General features: G+C 42.9%; 1 protein-coding gene across 1 annotated transcript in view; it reads left to right on the top strand.

Annotated features, from left to right (window-relative positions):
- The window catches only part of LOC123764919 (lipase 3), a 59,548-nt gene extending 35,613 nt beyond the window's left edge, over window positions 1-23,935 (top strand). Inside the window, exons 5-11 of the mRNA XM_045753116.2 lie at window positions 4,127-4,241; window positions 4,472-4,622; window positions 6,359-6,451; window positions 10,324-10,482; window positions 13,049-13,133; window positions 15,841-15,983; window positions 23,525-23,935. Of these exons, the coding sequence (XP_045609072.1) occupies window positions 4,127-4,241; window positions 4,472-4,622; window positions 6,359-6,451; window positions 10,324-10,482; window positions 13,049-13,133; window positions 15,841-15,983; window positions 23,525-23,677 (899 nt within the window). The 3' untranslated portion in view covers window positions 23,678-23,935. The remainder of the gene's footprint in view (window positions 1-4,126; window positions 4,242-4,471; window positions 4,623-6,358; window positions 6,452-10,323; window positions 10,483-13,048; window positions 13,134-15,840; window positions 15,984-23,524) is intronic.
- Window positions 23,936-24,503: the final 568 nt, after the last annotated feature.

The following is a 24,503-nucleotide window of genomic DNA, read 5'->3' on the forward strand; positions in this document are numbered from 1 at the left end:
TTCCTCCTCATAATTTTTGAATCATCAGCAAACAATGAGAGGAACGATTCTATACCTTCTGGGAGATCATTTACATTTATCAGAAACAGTATAGGTCCAAGGACTGAACCCTACGGGACTCCACTGGTGGCGTTTTGCCAATCTGAGACCTCACCTCTCAAAGTGACTCACTGTCTTCTGTTGCTTAGGTACTCCCTTATCCAATTGAGTACCTTCCCTTTCACTCCAGCCTGTACCTCCAGCTTTTTCACTAGCCTCTTGTGTGGTATTGTGTCAAAGGCTTTCTGGCAATCCAAATATATGCAGTCTGCCCACCCCTCCCTTTCTTGCCTGATTTTTGTTGCCTGGTCATAAAATTCAATTAATCTTGTGAGGCAGGGCTTGCCATCCCTGAACCCATGTTGATGCTGTGTTACAAAGATATTTCGTTCCAGATGTTCCACTAGATTTTTTCGCACAATCTTCTCCATCAGCTTGCATGGTGTGCAAGTTAGGGAGACTGACCTGTAGTTCAGTGCCTCCTGTCTATCCCCTTCTTGTATATCGGGACAACATTAGCCGCTTTCCAAATTCTTGGCAGTTCTCCTGTTGCAATGATTTGTTGTACACTATGGAGAGTGGTAAGCACAGTGCTTCTGCTCTTTCCTTTAGTATCCAAGGGAAGGTTCCATCTGGGCCTATAGCCTTTGTCACATCCAACTCTAGCAAGAGCTTCCTTACATCCCTACTGGTAATGCTCAAGCTCTTCTAGTGGTTCCTGGTTAACTATTCCCTCTCTTATCTCTCGAACTTTCCCTTGCTCTAAAGTGAAGACCTCCTGGATTTTATTAAATTCGTCGCACACTTCCTTGTCGTTTGTAGTGAATCCGTCTGCCCCTATTCTTAATTTCATTATGTGTTCCATTACTGTTTTTTTCTCCTGATGTGGCTGTGCAGCAATTTAGGTTGAGTCTTTGCCTTGCTTGCGATGTCATTTTCGTATTGTCTTTCTGTCTCTCTTCTCAACCTGACATTCATTCCTGGCACACTGATATTTTTCTCTGCTTTCAATTAGCCTGTTATTTCTATAGTTTATCCATGCCCTTTTATTTTGCTGCTTAGCTAGCCTACATCTCTGATTAAACCATGAGTTTCTCATCCACATTTCATTGTTTTTCTTTTGGACTGGGACAAACTTGTCTGCTGCTGCCTTTCACTTCTGCGTGATGTAGTCCATCATGTCTTGGGCCGTCTTTCCTCTGAGCTCTGTTTCCCATGTTATCTGTTAGGAATTATCTTATCTCCTCATAGTTTCCCTTTCGGAATTCAGGCTCTTATGTTTTCAGTACCCCTCCTCGAGTTCAATAACCCTTCTTCTATCAGATATTCAAACGTCAGTACACTGTGGTCGCTCATTCCTACCGGAGCCTCGAAATCGATATCCCTTATGTCAAAGTCGTTGAGAGTGAAGACTAGGTCAAGTCTCGCGGTTTCATCGTTTGCTTTCATCCTTCTGGGTTCCCTGACATGCTGGCTTAAGAAGTTTCTTGTCGCCCCCTCCAATAGTTTAACTCTCCAAGTATCCTCACCTCCATGCGGTTCCTTGTTCTCCCAGTCTATCCTTCCAGGAGCCGGTCCGCCGAGCGGACAGCACGCTGGACTTGTGATCCTGTGGTCCTGGGTTCGATCCCAGGCGCCGGCGAGAAACAATGGGCAGAGTTTCTTTCACCCTATGCTCCTGTTCCCTAGCAGTAAATTGGTACCTGCGTGTTAGTCAGCTGTCATGGGCTGCTTCCTGGGGGTGGAGGCCTAGTCGAGGACCGGGCCGCGGGGACACTAAAAGCCCCGAAATAATCTCAAGATAACCTCAAGATAATCTTCCATGATTGAAATCCCCCATGATGAGCAGATGGGATCTATTTCTAAAAGCCTCAGAGGCTGCCCTCTCAATTATAGTGTAAAACTTTGAGTGAGCGGGGGTGGGGAGGGAGGGAGAGAGAGAGAGAGTGTACTCGCCTAGTTGTACTCACCAAATTGTGTTTGCGGGGGTTGAGCTCTGGCTCTTTGGTCCCGCCTCTCAACCGTCAATCAACAGGTGTACAGATTCCTGAGCCTATTGGGCTCTATCATATCTACATTTGAAACTGTGTATGGAGTCAGCCTCCACTACATTACTTCCTTGTGCATTCCATTTACTAACTACTCTGACACTGAAAAAAATCTTTCTAATGTGTCTGTGGCTCATTTGGGTTCAAAGTTTCCACCTGTGTCCCTTTGTTCGTGTGCCACCTGTGCTGAAGAGTTTGTCTTTGTCCACCCTGTTAATTCCCCTGAGAATTTTGTAGGTGGGTATCATGTCTCCCCTTACTCTTCTGTTTTCCAGGGACGTGAGGTTCAGCTCCTTCAGCCTTTCCTCGTAGTTCATAACTCTCAGTTCCTGGACAAGTCTGGTGGCATACCGCTGAATCTTCTCTAACTTTGTCTTGTGTTTAACTAGATATAGACTCCAGGCAGGAGCTGCATATTCCAGGATTGGTCTGACATAAGTGGTATACAGGGTCCTGAACGATTCCTTACACAAGTTTCTAAAGACAGTTCTTATGATGGCCAACCTAGCATATGCCGCTGATAATATTCTTTTGATGTGGGCCTCTGGCGACAGGTTCGGTGTGATATCAACCCCCCAGATCTTTTTTTCTATTTGACTCTTGCAGGATTTCACCTCCCAGATGTTAGCGTGTGTTCAGCCTTCTGCTCCCTTCGCCTAATTTCATTACTTTACACTTTCCTGAGTTGAACTTTAGCAGTGTGTGTTTGTGTGAGGGAAAGTGAATGTATATGTATTTTGAATGTTTATATATTTTGTACATGCGTTTTTTTAAAAGAGATAAATATATATCTCTTTAAAGAGATATTATATATATATTTATATATATATATATATATATGCAATTGACGATCACAAAACACTCATTTCATATATATATATATATATATATATAATATATATATATATATATATAATATATATATATATATATATATATATATATATAATATATATATATATATATATATATATATATATATATTATATATTATATATATATATATATATATATATATATATATATATATATATATATATATATATATCCATTTAAGAGGAAAGTAAAAAATGCAGACAGCCACAATGGACACCTTAATTAAAATGGTTTTTCACAAAACTGATGAATATAAAAAGCAACAAAAGTGATCGTTTTTGCCACTTAGAATGTCGCACCTGCCCCGTTGGGTATCAGGGTACATGTATGGTTCATCGTAGCAAAAATATATATGAGCACCAAAAACAAGTGATGATAATGCTAGTTACCACGAACCCGATAGCACAGATTGAGCTCACTCTTAGTAATATTCCCAACAAGACATAAAATGGTGGCTGTAATAATCTTCTCGGATTGAGAATTGAACAACACTAATGGGAATATGGTGTGTTTAATATATACGTAGATGAGCAATAAAGATGCAAGGAACTGCTTCGTCAGAGTGAAGGCAGTCATACAGAGGAACTGAATATGAGCAAAAATATTGACCATGCCTTCATTCGTAGGGTTTATAGCACCTGTGACTAAGAAACAAATGGATCAGCAGTCATTACAGTATCTTGAGGTTATCTTGAGATGATTTCGGGGCTTTAGTGTCCCCGCGGCCCGGTCCTCGACCAGGCCTTCCACCCCCAGGAAGCAGCCCGTGACAGCTGACTAACACCCAGGTACCTATTTTACTGCTAGGTAACAGGGGCATAGAGTGAAAGAAACTCTGCCCATTGTTTCTCGCCGGCGCCCGGGATCGAACCCGGGACCACAGGATCACAAGTCCAGCAAGATCACAAGATCACAGTAGACGTCAGATGAGGAAACAGAGCCCAGGAACTGATGCTCAGTCCTGCATTACTAGACAAATGAAGTAGGTACACATAAAGTGACACAAAAACGCACACAAATATTAAAAAACCCCACACGCACACAAACATTAAAAAACCCACACGCACACACAAACATTAAGACTGATATTGATTGTCGTCAGTAACAAGTTGAAGGTGTTATCGGTACCGCTCCGTACTAACTGCATCCTGTTCCTGACGCAGGGTTCCTGCTGGCTGACGCAGGCTTCGACGTCTGGCTAGGCAACACCAGAGGAAACTTTTACGGCCGTCGACATACCAACCTTACAACCAAACAGCCTGAATTCTGGGACTTCAGGTAGGTAGTGGGTAGCTTAATGTTTTTGGGGCTTCACGTGCTCAATCTACCCTGGCTCATTACGTACACAGGTAGAGATGTGACACGAACTATCGTCACATCAAACAAAAAAGTATCAATAAATATGGAACAGTTTACAATTAATCTGGAAAATAGTTCATCAATATGAACTTCTTCCTGATTTCATAATGCATGGAAATGTTAAAAGCCGTTTCTTATTCCCCCGGCAGCTGGAACGAATTGTCGCGCTACGACGTGCCGGCCATGCTGAGCTACGTTCGCAAGACCTCCAGGGTAGACCAGGTCAGCTACATCGGACACTCAATGGGCACTTCTCTCTTCTTTGCCATGATGGACTACCACCCACACATCAACACCTGGGTAGGTCTGACTGTCTTGCTCGTCTGCTCGCCTCCGATCTTTTCCTTCAATCATCGTCGAAAACTCCGTGTGATATTGGGAATCAGTTTAGGTAGTAAAATGTAACGCTTTTAAAATTTTGATTTTCTGTCGGGTAGCTCCATCACCTTGCTGCTTTAATAAGTAGGTCCACCTTTCGACTTTTACAGATGTAGTTCCGCAAATCTGCTTCTACAGTGGGTAGTTCCATCACCCTGCTTTTTCAGTGAGCAGTTTCTCCGTCATGATTTTTCAGTTCGTAGTTCCACCAGGGTGCTTTTTAATGATTGAATAGTTCCATAGTCATGCTCCTTCAGTCCGTACGTTCCACCGTCGAGCGTTTCTTTAGTTGGACGTTCCAAAACCAACTTCTTAGGTGCTTTTTTAAGTAGCGGGTTTTTGAACTACTAAAAAAGCATGGTAGATCTTTCTAAGATCTAGAATCCTTTTATAGGGTGAAGGTCCTGTTACTTATGTGTGTAAGTGTACTAATATACATCTTCAGTCCGTAGATCCAGCATTATGCTTATTCAGAGAGTTGTTCCACCATCACGCTCCTTCAATATCTGATTTCTCCACCTTGCTTCTTTAGCCTGCAGCTCAGTCATATTTTCCCCACAGTGTTGTTCCACCACTACGCTTCTACAGTGTTCAGTTAAACCACCCTGCCTTTTTAAGAGTGAAGTTCCTTCACTTTGCTTCTACAGTGTGAAGTTACACAACTCTGTTTCTTCAGCGTGTAATTCCGCCACCCATTTGAAGAAACCTTTTTGCTACTAGTTTTATTAAATTTTTATATAGTTATCCTTTATCATCTTAAAGACGTCTTGATGTGATGACGTTTCCTGATTTCCATTTTCCTTCAGTTTTATTTTAATATTTTATTTCCAGGTAAAATACTGCTGTGTGTATTCAGTGTTTCTCCTCCATGGTGCTCCTCCTCCTCCTCCATGGTGCTCCTCCTCCTCCATGGTGCTTCTACTCCTTAGTGCACTGGCTCCTCCTCCTCCATGGTTCGCTGGAACCTCCTCCATGGTGCTCCTCCTCCTCCTCCTCCATGGTGCACTGGCTCATCTTCCTCCTCCATGGTTTTCTTCTTCTCCTCCTTCTCCTCTATGGTGCTCTTCTTCCTCCTCTCCATGGTGCTCTGCGTGTTCCTCCATGGTGTTCTGGTTCCTCCTCCGTGGTGCTCTTCCTCCTCGTTCTCCTTGGTACTCCTGATCATCCTCCTCCTCCTTGGTTTACCGACCTGCGCATTATCTTCTTCTCCAAGGGACTACGTGAAATTCTCACTCCATTGATTGCATTCTCCACTCACTCCTCCAGTGATCACTCTCTCTTCTCACTCATATTGAAACATTCTTTTAACTTGTTCCTCCAGTGCCTACAACCGCACTCCCCCCGCCAAGGACTACTTCCTCAGCTCACTCCTCCAGTGTCTACTTCTTTCGCGTACTCCTCCAATGATTAATCTCTACATTTACTCCCTCTACTCACTTCTTCAGTGACAAGTCGCGCCATTCACGATAATAACTACTCCCTGCACTCATTCCAATAATTCCCCCAGTGAGTACTTCCTTAAAAACCAGCTTATGAAACTACTTACTTCACTCACTCCTCTATTGCCTTCACTCACTCCTCCAGTAGCAATTCCCTCCCTCTACTCCTCTCGCAAGAATCTGCCAACTTGTCCAGCCATTGTGTTTCTTCTGTTCCAGGTGCGAGCAATGGCAGCCCTGGCGCCAGCGGCCTACGTCCACCACAAGTACACGATGGCTGGTGTCCTTGCTCCATTCTTCGAAGGTGCCGAGGTAAGTAAGAGAGAGAGAGAGGAGGGAGGAAGGACTAAGGGTAATTCTCAATGGAGCAGAATCCGATAGCCACTCAGTTAGTGCCAGCGTTCCACAGGATAGTGTGCTTGGCCCTAAGCTGTGGAATGTTTATTTCAACGATCTACTTCACCTAATTCCTGAAGCTCAAGAATATGCTGATGACTGCACTCTTACCTTCACATAAAGAAAGGAAGAAATGCCAACTGATGCAATTTTTACCAACTTTCAGTGATTTCTACCTGGGGTTAGGAGCTGGCAGATCACATTTGCGGCTGAAAACACACAAGCGATGTTGATAACAAGAGAGCACATGGAAAATCGAACAGGTTTGCATATGGGTGGTAAAACCCTTGAGTTGTATATGAATCACAAGTTTGCTCTCGTCTAGAGTATGCACCCCTTTCCTAGATCGCCTGCCCACCATCATTCATGACTGCTGGACAAAGCTGAGAGACGGACAAGAAGGCCTATTTCTATTCTTGATCAAGTATGGTGGGAACGGTCTGAACATCAGAGCCTGCAACACCGTAGTGAGGTTGGTTGTCTTACTGTTATGTACAAGTCCAACATCCTCTGTTTCGCACCCTGGCCCAACTCCGTGGACTACCAGTAGTTGCCACCCTAGCACTAGGCTCTCAACCTTCAACAGTCTCAGGCTGGAAGTGCCATTCTCAAGAACACCACTCCATCAGCGATCATTCATTCCGGGGTTGACTCGCATCTGGAACGTGTTTGCTCAACAGGTTGATACACGGAAGATCAGGTCAACTGATCACATGAAGGCTCTGGCACACAGTTGGCCGAGGGCTCATCTTGTTCCTAATATGAATGTTACTTAAGACATAAATAAAGTTTATTCTTAATGATGAATATAATATACTCATGAAGTAAATGGGTCTCTAAGAATAGTTTTCAACTGAGCTGAGGTAGGATTACAGTTCTTGCTTGCAGTTTTTCATTAGGTACTTCAATCGAAAGCCCTCATGAACCCTTGTCTTAGTTTTAAATAAAGAGAAAGAGAGAGAATTGATCATAAATATTGTAGAAATTGACAAATTTTGTTAATGTTTTGAAGAATCACTCAAAATCCAAGTTTTCTCTCTCGCAAATGGTTAAACAATTCATCACATGACTTGGATTTCTCAGTAATATTGTTGTTGCTAATTTCTTAGTAATATTCCAAATCGAGCATCATCTCCAATAATGGGAATTACATTTTTATTATAATGATGACTTGATCATAACAGCACGCCATTTCAGAGACTGAAAGACACTATTAATGTAAGATGTTGATTCACTGAAGTTTAAAGTCAACATAAAACTAACATTAAACAAAAGTTTCATTAAATTTTTACTCCCACCATTATAGAGCGACATGAGAAAGTGACTGTAGTTATCTCCGCTCTTTTATGATATGTAACCAGCAGTTTCTAGAACACACGTGTCGATTCACCACCGATTCCTTCCTAAACTTTCAATCTCTCATATCGTTCATAAGGGAATGTAGAAACCAGCAACAAAGTTTATTAACAGCAACACTTATCTAACAGAACCAGAGCCGGAGTGTATTTTGTACCCAACAATAGAGAAAATATCAAGAAACTTGCATACAAGAATTTACAAACATGTGTATGACTGGAGATTCGACAACAGCAGCACCGCTTGCGGGTATGACACATGAGCAAGATGTAACACATCATATATTTGAGGTATGCAAAACTCGTCATTGACAATGAAGACAACTTTAGGAGCCAGAGTAGTGTCTGCAGCCCTTAAACACTGCAACACCATCGACTTCACGAATCACTGTGTGTTAGAATGATTACAACACTGTACCAGTTAATTATCAAAATATTTGCTTTCACACAAATATGTTGCTTTCACAATATATACTGGTGTGCTTTCACAACCCTATATATAGGAAAATAATAAAATAAAATAGGGGAGTACCACCTCTGGCTGGAAGAAGGGGACCCTTAGCCTTGGAAGAAACCACACATAACGCATTAAAGGGAATGTTCAGGTTCCTTCCAATACAGTTTCTGTGTGCTTTTGTTTAGGTTCTTCTACCTAGGAGAAAACCTAAACCTAAATCTATGGTTTAGGCTCCTACTACCACCTTCCTTTTGTGTTTTTGTGTGTTTTATTATATATTTAAAGGTTATAAGATATACATTGGTGGATACAATGAGTGCTTAAAGATTATGGATCTCTTGAAGCTCCTCCGCTTTCAGACAGGAACCGAGGATGCAGCAGGCGTTTCCCCTTTGGACCGCCACACTGAGGCGATGAAACCAAAAACTGGCAACCCTTGGGTCTCTGGTGACGTCAATGAGCCTAGAGCCCAGTTCCTTGAGAAATCTTAAGGCACGCTTACCCCAGGTGCCCTGCGTCTCAGACGCTATGGAAACAAATATGTATTGACCATCCAATCGCCTGTATTTGGCTGATTTTGCTTTTCCTGTTGTTGGGCGCCGCACCTGCTTGATCAGCCCCGAAGTGTACATAGGTGTCAGCCAGGGTGGATACATATGTATAGCCTCACATCAACTGTTTGCCCCTTTTCCAGGGGTACATAGTGATACCATCAGGGCAAAGTGCGGGGTCATCCGGGTTTTGGTCCCCTAGGATGCAAGGTTTTCTCTCCGCTGGACACTGAGACGAGGCTCCTCTTGATGATGCCTTTGACCTCGCTGTGTCTTGCATGCCAACCCTTTGTGCTTTCGCAATGCAACCCATGCAGTCCATATTGGTCTGCTTCCACCCTGTTGCAAGTACACTTGTATTCAGTGTGAATTTGGGCACCAAGGCGGAGAGCTACTGTTACACGAAGGGATTCTGGATCTAGACGTGTGCCCATTGCCGACATGGGGTACTCTCAACAGGAAGTCTCCTGCATGGGGGGCAAGCACGGCTCTGAGGCGGGCTTTCTCCTTGTCTGATGTTGCGGCGCTGAGCATGGCATCAGCTATTTTTTCCACTAGAGGTTGGTCCCAGCTGGACTGTTTTTTTTTTTTTTGTTGGGTCTATAATGGGTTCTATAATCAGTGAGCTGCAAGAGCATCCCACTGAATTGAACATTCAGCGAAATCAGGATCGTGTATTCCCGCTGAATCATTCAGGGGTTCAGGTAAGATATCTCTGACGAGGTCGTGCGATGGGGAAAGGAAGGCTGGTAGAGCAATCTGGGAGGCATACATAATAATCTTTAAATAATTATTCTAATAATAATTTTAAATAATAATCAATTAATCAATGAATTAATCAGTTAATCAATTAATTAAATAGTAATATTAATCATTAATATAAATAATTAATCTAAATTAATTTAATAATCAAATAATAAATAATTTAAGTACTTAATCTATTACTAATCCTTAATTTAAATAATTATTCTGTTTAATACTTTTAATATATAAATAATCTTTAATTATAAATAAATAAATGCAATTAGAAACATAATTAATGAAATGTCCATATTGCTACCCATCGCACTAAATACATAATTCAAACATATATATATGGTAATAAATATTTTCTCATGCATTTCACCTTCACCTTATGAACTTGTTCCCAGCTAACATTAACCTGTATTGTGTACTAATAAATATAACAATGTCATATATTAAATATTTAAATATAGGAAAAACGTTATTTACAATAAAAGTCGACTCTCATATTGATGTTTCTCTTCATTATTATTTAATGAAAGAACCTTTCAATAATGTTATGAACCACTTAAAGAAAAGTCTGAAATAATTTGTGACCAGTTCCAAAAAGGGAAATGTAACATAATTTTTTAAGAGATTATACAAATTGTTGAATATAATGAGTTCTTTATTTTTTTACAGAAAGAACTTCGTAAGCATGGAATAATGGAAATCTTCAGACTCACAACTGAAAGCTCAAAAAAAGTATCAGATATGTGTGGTCCCAAATCCATCACCAGCTTCCTGTGTGTTCTGATGTACTTTATCAGCGGAGGCCCCAATTCCAACTATTTAGATAAGGTAGATATATAATGTATTATATATATATATATATAATATATAATATATATAATATATATATAATATATATAATATATATATATATATATATATATATATATATATATATATATATATATATATATATATATATATATAATTTAATTTGTTAAATATGAGCGGAAAGGTAAGATTAATAATTCTAACACGAATTTTCTCTATTTCTTATGTTTCTTTTTACTGCCGATGGTAATTGAAAAATAAATTCTCCAAAATTTATTTTTATATCTAGTCTGACGCGACGCTTGAACGCGTTTCGTAATAACTTATTATATATACAAAGACTTTAGTTTACACACACAACTGTAACCTGTAAACACGTTGTGTTGTTGTTTCAGATTTAGCTACTCAGAACGAAGTGTCCATATAGCACGGACTATGGTGAGCCCGTATGTAAACACGCTAATCCGTCATACTTATACTCGCATCTGGGTGAGGTGATATGGTGCAATTGTTTTGGATGAGGTGAACAAACTTGTGACAAACACAAGACAGAACACGAAACTATGGATATTAATTGGATATGAGAGCTTAAGAATGGAAGTAACTGCAGAGGGCCTATTGGCCCATACTTCCTCTTGATGCTTCTATATTGGTTCGGAGTCTTGAAGTGAGTAGAATATAGTTGTGCATTAATTGGCTGTTGATTGCTGGTGTTGACTTTTTGATGTGTAGTGCCTCGCAGATGACGAGCCGCCTGCTATCGCTGTATCTATCGATGATTTCTGTGTTGTTTGTTAACATTTCTCTGGTGATGGTCTGGTTGTGAGAGGAGATTATATGTTCCTTTATGGAGCCCTGTTGTTTATGCATTGTTAATCGCCTGGAAAGAGATGTTTTTGTCTTGCCTATATACTGAGCTCTTTGGGGCTTACAGTCCCCTAAGTGAGCATATGAAGGCATAGACGACGTTGGTTTCCTTCAAGGCATTCTGCTCTGTGTATGGAGAACTTTTCATGAGTAGATTGGCCGTTTTTTTGGTTTTATAGTAAATCGTCAATTGTATTTTCTGATTTTTGACCGTAAGGATAACGTTCCTATCAACAATATCTTTTAGGACCCTTTCCTCCGTTTTATGTGCTGTCGAAAAGAAGTTCCTGTTAAATATTCTAATAGGGGGTACAGATGTTGTCTTAGTTGACTGTTCAGAGGTTGCATGACGTTTTACCTTTCTTTTTATGATGTTTTCAACAAAACCATTAGAGAAGCCGTTGTTGACAAGGACCGGCCTTACCCTACAGAGTTCTTCATCGACTTGCTTCCATCCTGAGCTGTGGCTGAGAGCACGGTCGACGTAAGCGTTGACAACACTCCTCTTGTACCTGTCTGGACAGTCACTATTGGCATTGAGGCACATTCCTATTTTTGTTTCCTTAGTGTACACTGTAGTGTGGAAGTCTCCTCTCCTTTTCGTGACTGTTACATCTAGAAAGGGCAGCTTCCCATCCCTCTCCATCTCGTAAGTGAATCTCAACACAGACTTCCGCTCAAATGCCTCCTTCAGCTCCTGCAGACGTCTGACATCAGGTACCTGTGTAAATATGTCAACATACCTGCAGTATATGGCAGGTTTCAAGTCCATGTCAACTAAGACCTTCTGCTCGATGGTACCCATGTAGAAGTTTGCAAACAGGACATCTAGGGGAGAACCAATGGCGACCCCATCTACTTGCTTATACATGTGCACATCTGGGCTCAAGAAGGGTGCCTCTTTAGTACAAGCTTGGAGAAGTTTCTTTAGAATGTTTTCTGTAGAATCACTGTTTACCAACGTACCTGTGGATGAAACAATCGGGATGATAGCGGACAGAGTGTATTATGATCTGGCTTGTACTCCTCTTGACATACCAGAAAACATTCTAAGGAAACTAGAAGGAAACCGACCTTCCAGCTGCAGATTTCTTTCAGGAAAAGTACTCTTTATTGCTTTTATAAAACTTTCTTCCAGCTAACTGGTTGCAAAACTGGTCTCTATCAAAATCTCTCCACGGGAGACAAGATTGGCATCACATCACACCTGATACAGCCTTCATGACTCAGTAGAATAAAATAAAAGATTTATTAATTCGTTTTGCTTGCTAATTAACTACAATCTTCCAATTGCTGAAAAAATTTTGGTTTTAACATTATTGTCGTTTTTTTCTAAAAAAAAAATTGTCTACAATTCACTTTTAAATTTCACCTTTTCTGTAGATCTTTGAATTTTTTATATATATATATAAACATTTATTTGCTAGAAATAAAAAATTAATAATAATCTGAATTACTTAAATACTCAATAAAGACATCATTCACCAAAATAATTTATTTATGAATGTCCCTATAAATGAAAGTGGTTAGTGTAATGTATTTATTTTATCTAATGCAATATTCATACAAAAGATTTTTGTGTCTAAAGTTAATTCCGTTTCTAATTCTACTAAATCCATTTTAGTTAATTTTACCGTCACTAGAGCTTGTATACATGTCACGTTCCTGAAGTTCCAAAGTAACAATTATTTACACCAGTTATATATACTGTCCACAGGAATACCTGCCAGTGATCTTCGCCCACACGCCTGCAGGCTCCGGCTTGAAGGTTTTTACTCACCTGCGTCAACTCCACGCTTCACGTAAGTGTCTCGCTGCCCTGTCGCCTTGTACTGTGCTATATTGTCTTCCCGGCACCAACGGGAAGGGACAACGTCAATTTTTATATCGCCTTATATCCCATACTGTATGTTATCACTTTTCAGTCTTGCATAGTTAAAAACTATGTTGATTGTGACAGTGTTCTCCACCCGAATTTTATATATAAATTAAAGTCTTAGCAAATTCGAATAAAATGATTTAGGCAAATGATTAGTGAAATAATGCAATCAAGATATTAATAATGTTTATATATCGAGCATAACAAATGCCAAGTCATGCAATTTTGCCTTTTAATCCAAGTGTCTATTAATCTGTCATAGTTTCGGTCAATAAATTGAATAATGTTTGAATCTGCTATCGTTCCAGTAAATGAGCAGATTTGTTGTTTTATATTAAAATTTAACCATTGTTTTTACCTTTAAATTTGTAAGTGGGAATTTGTTGTATACAGGTACTTGGGGACTTGAGAGGAGAAGCTTCACACGAGACATGGTGCAAAGACTAAACTAATATATTTTTGTTTGTGGGGGAGAGGCTGATTTATACAATATTCACCAGTTCATTGTCTTTGAATATGATTTTTAAAGACGGTATTGAAGTGTATAAATTCATAATATTTGTTCTCGTTTTCTCGATGCTGGTGTGTAATATTAGCTTAGATTATATTAAGCTGTGTTCTGGTAAGTTAATTATGTAAGGCAGTTCAAAATATTTTCCAGTTTACTAAATCAAGCACACACAACTCATCAAGTAACATCATTAGGCAACGCCACACTATTTCGGGACGAATGCAAGTGATTTTCCACAAATTTTGATTATAACATCTAAGTGATCCGTTGTAAGGTAACGTTATCCAGAACAAAAGATTAATTTCTCCCCACTATGTGAACGATGTCGTACGTTCCCAGTGCTACTGAATATTGATTTAGTTTTTTACTGAATATTGATTTTAGTTTAGTTTACATCACAGCTGCTTGTAGGGTGAGTGTAAAGCCTTACATAAATATTCTAATCCAGCAGTAAGGTCAGTCTTAATCATTACAAGAATATCCTCATCTACCAGTAAGGTCAGTCTGAAGCATTACAAAAATATCCTCATCCACCAGTAAGGTCAGTCTGAAACATTAAAAAAATATCTTCATCCACCAATAAGGTCAATCTGAAGCATTACATGAATATTCTCATCCACCGGTAAGGTCAGTCTGAAGCATTACCGGAATATCCTCATCTACCAGTAAGGTCAGTCTGAAGCATTACAAGAATATCCTTATCTACCAGTAAGGTCAGTCTGAAGCATTACAGGAATATTCTCATTCAGCAGTATAGTCAGTTTGAAGCATTACAGGAATATCCTCATCCACCAGTAAGGTCAGTCTGAAGCACTACAAGAATATCCTTATCTACCAGTAAGGTCAGTCTGAAGCATTACAGGAATATTCTCATTCAGCAGTATGGTCAGTTTGAAGCATTACAAAAATATCCTCATCCACCAGTAAGGTCAGTCTGAAGCATTACAGGAGTATTCTCATCGACAAGTAAAGTCAGCCTGAAATATAACAGCAGTATTCTTATCACTAGTAAAGTCATTCTAAAGCATTACAGGAATATTCTCATCCACTCCATCAGTAAGGTGAGATATGATCCTGAGAATATTTCCCTTTCTTTTAAAGTTTCAGTTAACTTTCCACATGAAATGTTCTCATTTGGTACCTTATTATTTCATCTTTACATAGAGAACATGCTAAGCTTGCTAGTGTTCTTTACATATTAAAAATACTCATTTCAATCTATGTAACCAAATTCAGTACAAATACTGAGAAATTGGTATTAATGTTAAATTCTGGCCTATCACTTCTGAGGAGTATTTAAGGATTGGAACCATGGTTGGATGCAGAGACTGTGCCCCGCTTTATTTTACGATTTGGCCCAAATCAAGCGGTAACTGAGGACACTAAAAAGAACGGCCTCCAGTGTTGGACAGTCCATAATAAAATCTGTTCCATCACATCTAATGTCAAATATCAATTTGTTATCTTCCTAGTTGAGAAGTTGACACCATTATATCCAAAAATCTTCCTACCCAACGCAAGGACTATAGTTATTACCCATAACTGTCCTGCTGTGATTACCTTACTCAGACTTGCTGTGATCACGTTACTCAGGCGTGCAGTCATCACGTTACTCAAACCTGCTGTAATCACCTTACTCAGACCTGCTGTGATCATCTTACTCAGGCCTGCCATATTCATCTTATACGGGCCTGCCATGATCACGTTATGTAGGCCTGCCATGATCACGTCATGCAGGCCTACCATTATCACGTCATATAGGCCTGTCATGATCACTCAACGAAGGCTTGCCATAATCATCCCACGTGGGCCAGCCTCAATATGTCCAACATCATTCTTCGTCTCACGGTTACCGCTCTATTAACCTAGAACTTTTTATATTTTCTTCCGTTGTTATATTCTTATGTTCTGTTGATATAAGTTATATCCCTCATAAATTATCGCTTAATACTTATCTCTAGTATTCTCTGAAGCCCTTCACTTAACAAAAAAAACTTCAACCAGTTGGTTGATTTTGTGATACATGTGTAATTAGCCCGTGACACTGTTTCATAAACTGTTATTAATGTGACTAAATAAGTACGCCGTGGCTATATTTTAACCAACAATTACTGTGCAGGCAAGTTCCAGGCCTACGACCACGGAGAGGCCAAAAACCTGGTGAAGTATGGAAGGGCGTCGCCGCCTCAGTTCTCTCTCGCCGCCGTCCGCGTCCCCGTTGGTCTCTTCTGGTCTGAGAACGACTGGATAGTTGATCCTAGGGTGAGAAATGTTTCTTTTGTCCCTTTTTTCTTTCTTCATCTTCAGAGTTTCAGTTAACTTTCCATGCTATTTTTTTTTTTTACTCGTTTAGTGAATATTACTGCTTCTTTATCTACACAACGTTCTAAGCTTTCTAGCGTTCTTTCTATATGAATGTATTATGATGGACTTACTTATACAGTAGTTTATATAATAAACTTTATGATTTCAATTTCATGTACTGAGTGAAGCATTGAAAATAAACATTAAATTTATATGTATCTTGTACGTAACTGTCATGAGTGTTTAAAAGGTAAGCTCCAAGAAATGCTCTCTGCAGCTCTCGCATAAGATAACAATTATGGCAATTTGTGGGATTGACCAGTCGACTCTGGACCCTCTTGACCCACGCACTAACCACTCTGCAAGACCTAGTGTCCATATGGAAGGTGATATCCTCAATTTAATATTTCTCACACACATACATCACGGTTTTTGTGATTCCAATGTTCACTGACGGTGGTGTAAGGTGGGGAACATTACTACCTTCACCTGAGTGTGGGCTGGTATTTAGGAGACATTGGGTAGCAGGTACTAGCTGGTGCATTCCAAGCTCCAATTTAATTTTGTAGAACTTCAAGTAGAGATAATTTTACCCATTATGATCCATTCATTGGAGTCCGTAGACGCGATTTCACTCATGAACACAATATTTTATCATAGATACATCACGTAATGTGATTTCATTGTGCATTCTTCACATGCCTTCTTTGTGCGTTTTTTTTTTTTCATTTTGTGTTAACGTATAATAAATTTTTATTTAATTTCCCTCTTTATTTGTTTTTTGAGATACGTTATGTTGGAATTATTTGATCGTGATCTTTGTACGAGACGATATTAAATAAATTACTTGCGCCCTCTGTATTTTCTTATTGTGTTTACTATTGTTTCTTCTGAATTCCCCCTTCCCCGTTCAGCTCGTTGATGCCGTGAGGTGGGCTTAGTGGACGGCTGCCGGAGTGTGATGCTCCTTGGGACAGTACTCTGTCCTTTTGTTGCCTTGTGCTCCTGCTGCTGTCCTCTCAAATTTTGCTGAACAACTTTTCCTTTTCCTTCTGTTTCGTTTTTCCCCCCTCTTCTCCTATATGCTTGTCGTTTCCTGCCGACCTTTTATGTGTTTTGGTTATTCCTTTGGACTTCTTCTATTTTGACGCCCGGGTGCTTGAGGAGGCATACTCTTGCACCCGTAGAACTGTAGTACCCAACGTAGAGAGCGAGGGGAACATTTTATTGTCAATCCCCCTTTCGTCACTGAACCCGATCTCGACGGACTGACGATTCTTAAGGTGGCGTTTGTGGGGCGTATACTCACGACGCACCCCTAGGAAGCCCCGGCATGATCGGCGATAGCTTACTTGTTGGGTGTCCTGCCTCTAATTGTGGCTCCATGGTGGATGTGGGGGCACATTCGTGAATGAATGTTTATAGTTCGTACCTATGTTGTGTTCTGTTCCTCCTTTATCTTCTCAGGCTCGTGGGGTGGGCGACCAAGCCCCCGAGTCGGTCCGTGTTGGAAGACCGGGCTCTGTAGCCTCCGCTGCATTGGGCCCCGACCTTGCTCCTCCTTTGGCCTCTCTGACTACTCCCCTCGGCTCCCCTCCCTCCTCTGTGGTTGGGTCGAGCCCCAAGCCCCCAGTGGTGACTACCTCGTCCCCTGGCACGGCTCCATCTCTAGTTGTAACTACTGCGCCTTTTAACCCCTCTCTCTCTGGGGGTTCTCAACGCCGTCCTCGACACGGCCGAACACGCTCGATTCCTTCCCGTTCTGATGCCTATCAAGCCTTGTTTGGTCCCGCTTCGTGGGCCAAATACTTTGATCTCCTCCCTCTTGATTCTGCGCCTCCTGACGATTTCTCCCTCCGTCGACATCTTGTTGATTCCGTGGATGCCTCTGTTACCTTCAACCCTACTCGTCTCGGTACACTTTCGTTGCTGCTGCTCCTCAGGATGCAGCTTCCCACTTGGCTGCCTTATCCTGCCTTGGCGAGACCCCTGTTCGGGGTCTCAAAGAACGCTCAGTTGAATGCCAGTGTTGGCACTATTCTCCTCCCGCCCCATGTTGCGTCCGGTCTTCGGAATCTGCAGGATTGCCATGATGATATTCGGCATATCCTCGATGCCTAGGGCCATTCTGTCCTCCGGGTTGACACGTTTACTCGTCCCCTTCGTGCTCGTCGCCGTCAACCCCTTCGGGTTGTGAAGATTACCTTTGATGGTAGGACCCTTCCACCCTGTCATTCTTGCTGGTGCCAGGTGCTCTGTCCAGGAGTACATTCCTTCTCCTAGGCTCTGTAACAAGTGCTGGAGGTTTGGGCATGGTGCCCTCCGCTGCTCTGGGACTGTCTCTCTCTGTCCTTTGTGTGGGGGCGAAGGTCACTCTAAGTCGGAGTACACTTCTCCCCAGGTTCGCTGCCTCAACTGCGGTGAGGCCCATCCTACCTTCTCCCATGCGTGTATCCATAACAAGCTTGAGGCAGCCGTCCTCACCTTGAAGCACCGGGAGCGTTTATCTTTTCCTGAGGCGAGGCACCAGGTTCGCCGGCTCCTGCCTTATGCTAACGTCTCTTATACTCGCGTGTTGCGCTCTTCCTCTCCTCGTCCTTCCCACCTTCCTCAGACTCGCAACCGTTTCCGGGCCTTGGACCCTGATACGCCCACTGCCCCCTCCTCTGTTCCTTTGAGTTCTGTCCCAAAGGGGCCCCACTCCTGGTCCTCTGTCTGGGGTTCCCCTTCTTTCTACCCGGTCTGTCATGTCTCCTGTGTCTTCTTCCTCGTCTCCCTCCGATCCTCCTTCCCATCCTTCTCCTCCATCTATTGACTCTCCCCGCCGCCTATCGGTACGGGCTGATGCCCATCGCTCTCCTAACGGCCGTCGTGTGTGCTCTCGTTCAGCTTCTCCTGTTGAGACGCTGGAATCCGTTGCCCGGTACGTAGTTGCTGGGACACCGGTCTCTTTAAGTCAGAAGCGTAAGCCTGGCTCCTCTCCTTCCTCCTCCCGGCGGGTAAGAAGGCTTCGCTCTCTTCCTCGGCCCCTACTACTGACTTTATTGCTTCTTCCCCTCCCGTTTCGGTGGTTGCACCCCCTGTTCCTGCTTTGGAGGTTTCTTTGGCCCCCGCTTCCCTCTCGGTTGCTGCCCTTGCTGAGGTGCACTCCCCTCTTTCTGCTGCTGTCCTTGACTGCTCCTCCCCGTTGTCTTCTCCTCTTCCTCCTCCTCCTCCGGACCCCGCCTGCCCACCTCTGGTCTGTTCTCCCGCTTCCTTCCCTCCGTCTTTGCTCAGTTTACCCATGCCCCCTAACCCTGACTTTCCTGACCCTGATCCCGACCTTGATCTTCTTTAACGTGCTGTTTTGCTCTTTTGCTTTTGTTTCTTCCTTGTTCTCTGTTGTTGTCCTTTCTCTTCTCGTCGATGTCTATTCTTCAATGGAACGTTCGAGATTATTACGCCAATTTCCTCGAACTCCAACTTCTGATTTCGGTTTTCGGCCCTTTGTGTCTGTCTCCAGGAGCCGATACTTTGTGCTCGTCCTGGTCGCTTTCGTGGCTATTCCTTTCTCTCCCCCCCCCCAAGCTGTTGCTGGGGCTCCTAACTCTTCTGCTCTCTTGATTCGCTCTGATGTTCCCTTTGTCCCCTTACTTTTTCCTTCGCCTCTCCATTGTTCTGCTGTTCGTATCTTTGTGGAGAAATGGTACACTGTTTGTTCCATTTATCTCCCCCGAGTGTCACGCTTTCTCTTCCTGATCTGAAACACTTACTGGACTCCTTGCCGGAGCCTGTGCTCCTGCTGGGAGATTTCAATTGTCGTCATTCCCTTTGGGGTGATGTTCTGACGAACACCCGGGGTCGCCTTCTTGAGCCGTTTATCCTCTCTTCTTCCCTGTCTCTTCTGAATTCTGGTGAGCCCACGCATTTGGACTCTCGGACTTGCACCCTTTCCTGTCTTGATCTTTCTCTTTGCTCTTCTTCTCTTTACTTAGATTTCACGTGGCAGGTTCTTGATGACCTCCATGGCAGTGACCATTTCCCTATCCTTGTTACCTTTTTCTCTTTTTCGCCCTCCCCTCTCCTTCCCTAGGTGGCAGTTTGCGAGAGAGGACTGGGACCTCTTTACCCTCAGCGCTGCTCTCTCTGACCTCTCCCTTTTATACCTCTCCCTCGCTCTCTCCTTCTTTTTCATGACACTGTCTTTGACGATGCCCTCCGCTCTATTCCTCGATCTTCCTCTCGGGGTCCACGGAATTGCGTTCCCTGGTGGAATGCAGACTATGCTCGGGCTGTCCGCTGTAAACGTGCAGCCTGGAAGACACCCGCCGTCGGCAAACAGTCGATTCTTTTCTTTCGGAAGGCGAGTGCGGTGGCCCGTAGGCCCATCCCTACGGCTAAACGTGAATGTTGGGCATCTTATATCTCCACCATCACGTCCGAAACTCCTCTGCCACAGATCTGGAAGCGTATCCGCAAGATAGCGCGTAAGTTTGTTCCCGATGTTTCACTGGTCCTTCACCTCCGTGGTACTCTTGTGGTGAATCCGTTGCAGGTCGCTTCCGAACTGGGTTCCCACTTTTCTTTTGTTAGCTCTGGTCTTCATCTTCCCCAATCTTTCCTTCTTCGTAAACTTGTCCTCGAGTCTCGTTCTTTAGATTTCTGCACTCGTCTTCGACTTCCCTATAATGATCCCTTCTCTCTCTCTGAACTTCGTTCTGCCCTGGCCCTCTGCGGTTCTACGGTGGTGGGCTCCGATGGTATTCATTACGAGATGCTTCACCATCTCCCTCCGTGCACGTCTCGGTATTTACTGAGTCTGTATAATCGGATCTGGGAGTCGTCGTCAGTCCCTGAGGACTGGCTCGATGCCGTTGTCCTCCCTGTTCGCAAACCAGGGTCTCTAGGAACATCCCCTAAGGACTTTCGCCCTATTGCCCTCACAAGTTGTGTCTGCAAACTGGGAACGTTTGGTTAACGTTCGTCTGATGTGGTTCCTGGAACACCATCACCTCCTCTCCCCTTGTCAATTTGGTTTTCGCAAGTGCCGCAGCATGACAGATGTCCTGGTGAACTTGGAGGTCTATATTCGTACTGCTTTTGCTGCGAGGACCTCCGTTGTTGCCGTCCTTTTTGACCTGGAAAAGGCTTACGACACCACTTTGCGATATCATATTCTATCCCAGCTTCATTCTTTTGGCCTTCGTGGTCATCTCCCTCTCTTTCTCCGCAGTTTCCCGTCTCGTCGTTCCTTTCGGGTGCGGCTTGGTACCGCTTTTGGTACCTCTTTTCAGCAATATCAAGGTGTGCCCCAGGGTAGTGTTCTGAGCACTACTCCTTTTCTGGTTGCCCTCAATGGTCTTCTTTCCTCTCTTCCTTCAGACGTCTTCTCCACACTCTGTCGATGATCTTACCCTTTGCTGTCAGGGTGATGATTTGCCTCTCCTTCAACGCCGGCTTCAACTTGCGATTCATGCCATGTCGTCTTGGGCCACCGATCATGGCTTCAAGTTCTCTACTACTAAGACTTGTGCCATGACTTTTACTCGGAAACGGGTTGTTCTTCGTCTCTCTTTGTTACTTTATAGTCATCCTCTTGAGTACAAAGATTCCGCGAAGCTTTTGGGGTTATTCCTTGACACTCGTTTGTCTTGGTCTCCCCATATCTCTTACCTCCGTGTTGAGTGCTCGGTCTCTTACCCTCCTTCGGGTATTGTCCCATACTTTTTGGGGAGCGGATAGGCGCACTCTCCTTGCTTCACATTCCTCTCTCGTTCTGTCTAAGCTCGATTATGGTTGCCCTGCTTACTCGTCTGCTTCTCCTTCTACTCTTCGCCGTCTTGATGCTTTGCACCATACTGGGTTGCGCCTCAATTCTGGTGCCTTTCGTTCGACTCCCGTCCTTAGCTTGTATGTTGACACTGGCTTCCTGTCTCTCCAGGACCGCCCTGATCGCTACTGTCTTCGCTATCTTGCGCGGTCCTTACAACATCCTTCCTCTCGCCTCTGTCGTGCTTTAACTTTTACCCCTCCTGCGGTTCTATTCCTCTTCACCACCTCCCTCTTTCTGTCCGATTATCTCGCTTACAGGATTCTCTTTCCGTTTGTATTTCTAATGTTTCTCCTCGTGTTGTTCCTTCTTTGCCCCCGTAGAGTCCCCCTTCCGCAGTTTTGTACTTCCTTGACCCGCATCACTTAAGCTTTTACCCCTCCTATGGTTCTAAAACGCCTTTTCCTTGAGCACTTTTCTTCTCACTCCCGCTCCGTTTCTGTCTTCACCGATGGGTCTAAGTCAGCGGACGGTGTTGGCTACTCTGTTGTTTTTCCTGATCGCACTTATATGTGTCGCTTACCTCCGGAGACTAGCATCTTTATAGCGGAGCTTTATGCTATTCTCTATGCTCTTCGTCTCCTGCTTTCTCGTTGTCAGTCTTCCTTTGTGGTTGTTGTTGACTCTCGTAGTGCCCTCATGGCTCTCAGGTCCTTTAATCCGGTTCATCCAGTAGTTGTCGAGATCCAGTATTGGCTGTTTCTTGTTCACAGTAAATTTAAGTCGGTTGAGTTTTGTTGGGTTCCCAGCCATATTGGTGTGTCTTTAAATGAGCGTGCGGATGCTGCCGCCAAGGAAGCTGTCTGCTCTTGTCCCATCTCTCGTAAAGGTATTCCATATTCCGACTTTTACCCGGTTATCCATTCTTCCATCCTTACCCGTTGGCAGGCTTCTTGGTCGTCTGATACTGGTAACAAACTACGTACTCTTAAATGTTGTGTTTCCTCGTGGCCGTCCTCCTACCACCGTAATCGGCGATGGGAACGGCTCTGGCGAGGTTGCGTATTGGCCAAACTCGCTTAACCCATGGTTACTTGGAGCGCCGCCCTGCTCCATTATTGTCCTAATTGCATTGTCTCTCTTACAGTCGTGCATGTCCTTCTTGAATGTCCTGACTTCCAGGACGAGCGTGTGTCTTGCTTTCCGACCGCCCCTCGCGGTTACTTGTCCCTCAATAGAATTTTTGGTGACTCGGATACTTTTGATATCGTTCACCTTATGCGTTTTTGTTCTCGTATTGGCATCCTTGGTGATATTTAGCGCCCTCTGATTATTCCGCACATTTGATGGTGCTACATAGCCTTCCCGGTTTGGTGCCTTCTTTTGATAATTAATTACTTCTGAATTAAACAGAATGTTGGCAGTTTAAATTTTACTCTCCTAACCACAACAAAAACATGAAAATCGATCCTTAATTTCCCATAAATTGATCCAGTAACGAAATCGTTTCCCGTCTTCCCCTTCAGCTGACACCAACCACCTCGGTGTGAGCTGCACCAACTCTTTTAAACTGTCTTGTAGGTATTCTATGGGCATTCTATTAAAAAAATTATTGGTGCTGTGTGAAGACTATTTTTGCTGCATATGAACTCTGTAAGTGCTATGTATAAGCACTATGAGTGCTATATAGATAGTGTATAGGTGCTCTAGGGATTTTCTATGAATAGTATGGCCGATTATTGTGTTGCAGGACGTGCGACAGACGGCATCGGAGCTGCCTTGGGTGGCTCTTGACCACCAGATTAAGCTGCGAGACTTCAACCACGTGGACTTCCTATGGGCGGAGAACGCGAATTACTATGTATATGACCCCACTATACGCTTCCTCGACAGCTTTCTCTGAATGAAGAACGCAGATTAACCTTATTGAAAAAAATACCTTCTAAATAATTGATGAGAATAACATTAAGTGCATAAAATCGGTTCAGATTAGATTTTGAGAATCCTGCAAGAATGTGGTGTTTGAAAGACAGGCAACAATTAGAATAGTTTTCTCTACTGATTACCTATGGTGAAGGTGGTAGATTCCGGCGATGAGTCACAATAACGTGGCTGAAATATGTTGACCAGACCACACACTAGAAGTTGAAGGAACGACGACGTTTCGGTCCGTCCTGGACCATTCTCAAGTCGATCGACTTGAGAATGGTCCAGAACGGACCGAAACGTCGTCGTTCCTTCAACTTCTAGTGTGTGGTCTGGTCAACAAGGTGGTAGATTACTTGACAGTTTTGTCAAGAAGGTAGGTGACAATATCTTCGTGCAATAACATCAAGAAATTCTCAAGATAGTGATAAATACCGATAACTCGTATTGCGTAACACAGTTAACAGGTTCAGAAACTATGAGCTACAACTGACCAAACAGACTAGATAATCCAGACTACAAAATTTAAGCTCAGTTTACTAGTTGGTTACACAGCAAAACCGTTCTAGCATATCTCGCAGTTACTATGTAATTTCATCACTCACATGGAAAGCCAACAGCTGTCACGCTTACGTGTTACAAATATATATAAACGTGTTGATTGTTGGCGTCACGTTTATATATTTTTGTTATCGCCTGTAGTATAAACATATGTTTTCGCCTGTTGTATAAACATACGTTATCGCCTGTTATATAACAAGCGATAACACCGAGGTTCCGAACCTTTAACAGTGTTATGCTTG

This window comes from Procambarus clarkii, chromosome 48, assembly GCF_040958095.1.
Source record: "Procambarus clarkii isolate CNS0578487 chromosome 48, FALCON_Pclarkii_2.0, whole genome shotgun sequence".
NCBI classification, from domain to species: domain Eukaryota; kingdom Metazoa; phylum Arthropoda; class Malacostraca; order Decapoda; family Cambaridae; genus Procambarus; species Procambarus clarkii.